This window comes from Lygodium microphyllum, chromosome 19 (assembly GCF_053477565.2).
Source record: "Lygodium microphyllum isolate KBCC chromosome 19, Lygodium_microphyllum_v1.1.10, whole genome shotgun sequence".
Taxonomy (NCBI): domain Eukaryota; kingdom Viridiplantae; phylum Streptophyta; class Polypodiopsida; order Schizaeales; family Lygodiaceae; genus Lygodium; species Lygodium microphyllum.
Window position 1 is genome coordinate 14,552 of NC_141153.1, and position 4,556 is coordinate 19,107.

Here is a 4,556-nt window from a genome sequence, read left to right on the forward strand (position 1 = left end):
CAAATGTTAAAATGTCTTGTTGTGATACGAGTTTAAGTAGAGCTTTCCTATGTCACACTCGAGCTCTAATTCCATTTATACATTGCCTTGAAACACGTGCATGCATGAGGGATGGGAGCTCTAGATCTCTACTCAACCAATAGCAACATGAGAATAATCTTGAGTGATCACCTGACCGCCCATCCAACCCAGAGCTACTTAGGCTCCTAATGTCCTAGATCCTTGGCTACACCTCATAGGTACATGCTCCCTATGTCCTAGCTAACCTCCTAGATCAACCGCGCTAATCAAGCTCCCTTTATCCAAAGTCACAAGAGGCTGTGTGTGTGTGTGTGTGTGTGTGTGTGTGTGTGTGTGTGTGTGTGTGTGTGTGTGAGAGAGAGAGAGAGAGAGGCGGGAAGGGGGAAGGGGGGGGGGACTTTTATGAGAAGAAAGGAGTTGTAAGTGGGTGAGTGTGTGTGTCGCGTTGTTGAAACCCCGATTATGGGTTTGAGCCCTACTAGTTACCCTGATTCATATGTCCAACGCGCCCTTGCATTGTGGGATAAGGGGGGTCCCATGGGTACTATGCTTACTTTAGTAGTTGTGAGTGGGCCTTTCTAATGCCAAAATCTTCAAAAAAGAAATCTTTATGTACAACATTTTTGTGTTCATGACATCCAACACACAGAAAGCATTGAATTGCCAAGCATGAAACAAAAGCCACTTGTGGACACGCGTGTGTCCTAACAACCAGCCCAATCTGAGTCCAAAAAAGCCTATAAATTTGGCAGCAATGATCCCCCCTTGGGATAAAACAAACCAAGGTCAGAAGTGCCAGTCAAGTAGCGAAAGATTCTCTGAACTGCCCGCCAATGCTTCCAACTTGGACTATGCATAAACTTGCTTAGTTGCAAGACAGCAAACTGTACATCTAGGCGTGTAATGCACACATAAATTAGACATCCAACAGCCTACTGATAGAGAGAGACATCAAAATAATCGCCATTTGTATGCATACTAAGTTGCAAACCCGTTTGTATAGGTGTAGGTACAGGTTTGGAATCAGCAAGATCAAATCTGCGCAACAATGCCTCAATATACTGTGTTTGACACAAGGCAATACCTCCATCAACATGCTTAAACTGAATCCTCAAATAGTGATGCAAGAGGCCCAAATCTGACATTTCAAAAACTGAATTTAAATCAACATCATGTTTCTCATGCGGTCCCGTAAGCAGCAAAACATCAACATATAACACAATGATAAGAAAAACGTCACATGTTTTCTTTACGTACAAGGTACTTTCAGATATGCATGAATTTTTTCATACCAAGCACGTGGTGCTTGCTTCAATCCCTACAATGCTTTCTTTAGCCTTCCCCAGAAACAACAACTCGAGAAACCACGATATGTTTGGTTTGCGGATGATACAACATATAACCTTTGCTCTCAGCACTATAACCAGCAAAAATGCATTTAACAACCTTATCATCCAATTTTTTACGTTGTATTTCTGGCACTAAAGCATATGCCAAACAACCAAAAACATGCATGTGACCAATGGAAGGCTTTTTTCCGTGCCATGCCTCATAAGGAGTAATAGACTGCAAAGCTTTTGTGGGACACATGTTAAGTACATATGTAGCACACATGACAGCCTCAAGCCAGAAATCATGTGGTAAAGCTTGACTCTTGACCATACATTGTGCCATCTCTATAAATGTCATGTTTTTTCTCTCTACAACATCATTTTGCTACGGAGTATAAGGCACTGCACATTGGTGTTTTATCCCACGACTCCCCAGATATGCATTGAATTCTTTAGACATATACTCCCCCCCTCGATCAGAACGAAGGGTGCCCACAGTACAACCAGATGCATTTTCAGCCATGAACAAAATTGCTTGAAGCACACAAACACTTTGGACTTTGCTTTAAGCGGACTTACCCATGCATACCTAGAGTAATCATCAATAAAAGTCACGAAGTACATGTAATTACTGAAAGAGGGACTTTGCATCGGACCACAAACATCACTGTGTACAAGCTGCAACTTGCGTGTAGCCCGCACTAAACCATCCTTTGGAAACTTAGAACGCTGCATCTTACCCAAAATACAGCCTTCACATGCATGTCTAGATGGTGCCTCGAGAGGTGGTAGAGAAGCAACCATATCGGATTTCTGCAAATGCATCAAACAAGCAAAATTCAAATGACCAAAACGAGCATACCAAAGTTTTGCATTCGAAGCAGCCTTCGAAACTATAACTACATCTGCAAAATTCTACTGACACTTGTCATACGAATTGAGCTTATACAGCCTACGACATAAAGTGCCCAATGCCACAATTTCATCACCTGAACTGAGATCATGAACAATACATCTGTCATTCACAAAAGTGACAACAAGACCAAGCCTCGCAAATGTAGAGACAGACAGCAATTTTTTCTTGATTCCAGGTAAATAAAGGGCATTCTCAAGTGTGAAAGAACTACCATTTGCAGCAATAAGCACAATTTCTCCAACTCCCTGAACCGGACAAGAGGCATTGTTAGCACAAGTGACAGTATTTCCTTTAGGGACAACCTTAAAGGAAGCAAACAACTCACAATGTGATGTAATGTGCTTTGTAGCACCATTATCAAAGTACCATACATGTGAATCTGCAACAGCTCACATACATGCATCATGGACAGAAGGATTGTAAGTGCATTGTGCAATAAAATCCCACTCTGCATCAATATCATTTGCAGAATTTGTAGTCATGGCTGATTCTACAACAGCTGCATTTGTAGAAGATCCACTTGCCTTTTTCTTAGCCTCTTAAGCCTTTAATTTTGGACACTGCTTGATCAAATGATCTCTGGCTTTGCAATAAAAACATTAACATCTTCTTCTTGCCTTAATCACCAACTTTTCCACATGCATTGTTGCTAGAAACAACATTCGATGTAGGTGGCCTGCTACCCACAGAAGGAACATTGGAAGTGGCATAATTGTTATTGCCACTCCCTCTTTGAGCAGTAACAAAGACCTGATCCATATAAGATTGCTTATCCATGTTCTTCCTAGACTGGGCTTCTTGCAACAACAAGGTGACCAACGCATCAAATTTAACATCCTCAATACTCTGCGAAATAAGTCTCCAAGTACTGGCAGAAGTCTGGTATGAATTGGGCAATGCATCAAGAACAATTTGCACAAGTTTATTATGTTGAATAACTTCACCTGCATCAATTAACTGTTCATTTATGTCTTTAATGCTAGCCAAAAAGGTATCCATTTCATCCTCCTCTAGCATAATCTTCGATTCTAACTCTTTACGTAGAAATGCAATTTTTTGCCTCATTGCAACATGCATACAAACGAGCTAGAATGTCCCAAGTCCATTTTACTATTTTTGTTGAGCGAATGTGGGAAGTAATAACACGCTTCACAGAAAGCGCAATCAAGGCATGAGCCTGTGCATCTTTACTATCCCAACGAGCCTGCTCAGTTGTAGACACTACAATCAGCAGAGGACCTGCTAGTAACTACAACATTCTAAATAGACCCTATATCATCAGAACTGGGATGTACATCAGTATTGTTCACAATATTGAAAAGACTCTTTAAAACAAGCACATGTTGCATCATATAAGCCCACATAGGATAACTGTCTGATCCTTCCAATTTGTCCTCAGCATACAGCATCTTGAATACATCACTGCTATCAGGCATGGCGATCGACAACCTGTGCAATCGAGCACAACCTATAGAGGATTATACAATGCCTGTTTTGTAGAAAATCGCTATGCCAAAATCTTTGCACAAAAAAGACAAAGAGCCTAAATCCAATTGCTAACGAACGACGAAATCTAAAATGTGAAATTCATTATAAAATTCTTTAATTCTGATGCACGACGAACTCTGTTGAACGCGAACTTTTCACAACGAACAAACGCAAAATTCTGATGTTTCACGACAGTCGATGCCTGCGAAATTCTGACGCAATTCTAATGAACTCGAAAATCTGACGGACGCTGCCGCTGACGAAAATTCTAAAACATGAAAGTCCAAAACCTGCGAAATTCTGACATCTGAAACGCTGACATATGCAAAATTTTGAAATGCAGAACGCGAATTCTGATTCTAACGAAATGTGCTGAACGTTGCCGCACACCAACTGACGTCTGATGTACTTCAAAATGGAATATGAACGTTGAAACGCAAAATTCTGATTCATGTAAAAATCTGAAGCAACGATTCTGAAACGCTGCAAAATTCTGAATTCAGACAGCGATGGCGGAAATTCAGACGGCGATGGTGGTAGTAGAAGTTCAGACGGCAACGAAATTCGAAAGTGTGATTCTGAAATTCTGATAGAGCTTGGACAAAACCTGCTCTGATACCAATTGTTCAATATAGGATTGCATGAATTCGCACAGAGAGAGTTTGGGAAGAAGAGGTTTGGAGGCTCACGACATGAGTAAAACTATTATTAGATGTGCATGTACAAAAGATTGAAGATGCCCCAGCAACAATAGGCATTATTTATGCACGGGGGAGAAAAACCTCTCTTGGTCTCTGTTC

At 41.0% G+C, this 4,556-nt stretch overlaps 1 protein-coding gene and 1 pseudogene across 1 annotated transcript; both read right to left on the reverse strand.

Moving 5' to 3' along the window:
• Positions 1–2,015: 2,015 nt before the first annotated feature.
• LOC148019478 (uncharacterized) lies at positions 2,016–2,750 on the reverse strand (the record flags this gene model as incomplete). Its single annotated transcript, XM_087700792.1, has 3 exons — positions 2,679–2,750; positions 2,328–2,570; positions 2,016–2,165 (listed from the first exon to the last, which is right to left on the reverse strand). Coding segments are annotated over exons 1-3 (465 nt in total), but the record flags the coding sequence as incomplete, so codon positions are not given.
• LOC148019479 (uncharacterized) lies at positions 2,730–4,302 on the reverse strand (annotated as a pseudogene).
• Positions 4,303–4,556: the final 254 nt, after the last annotated feature.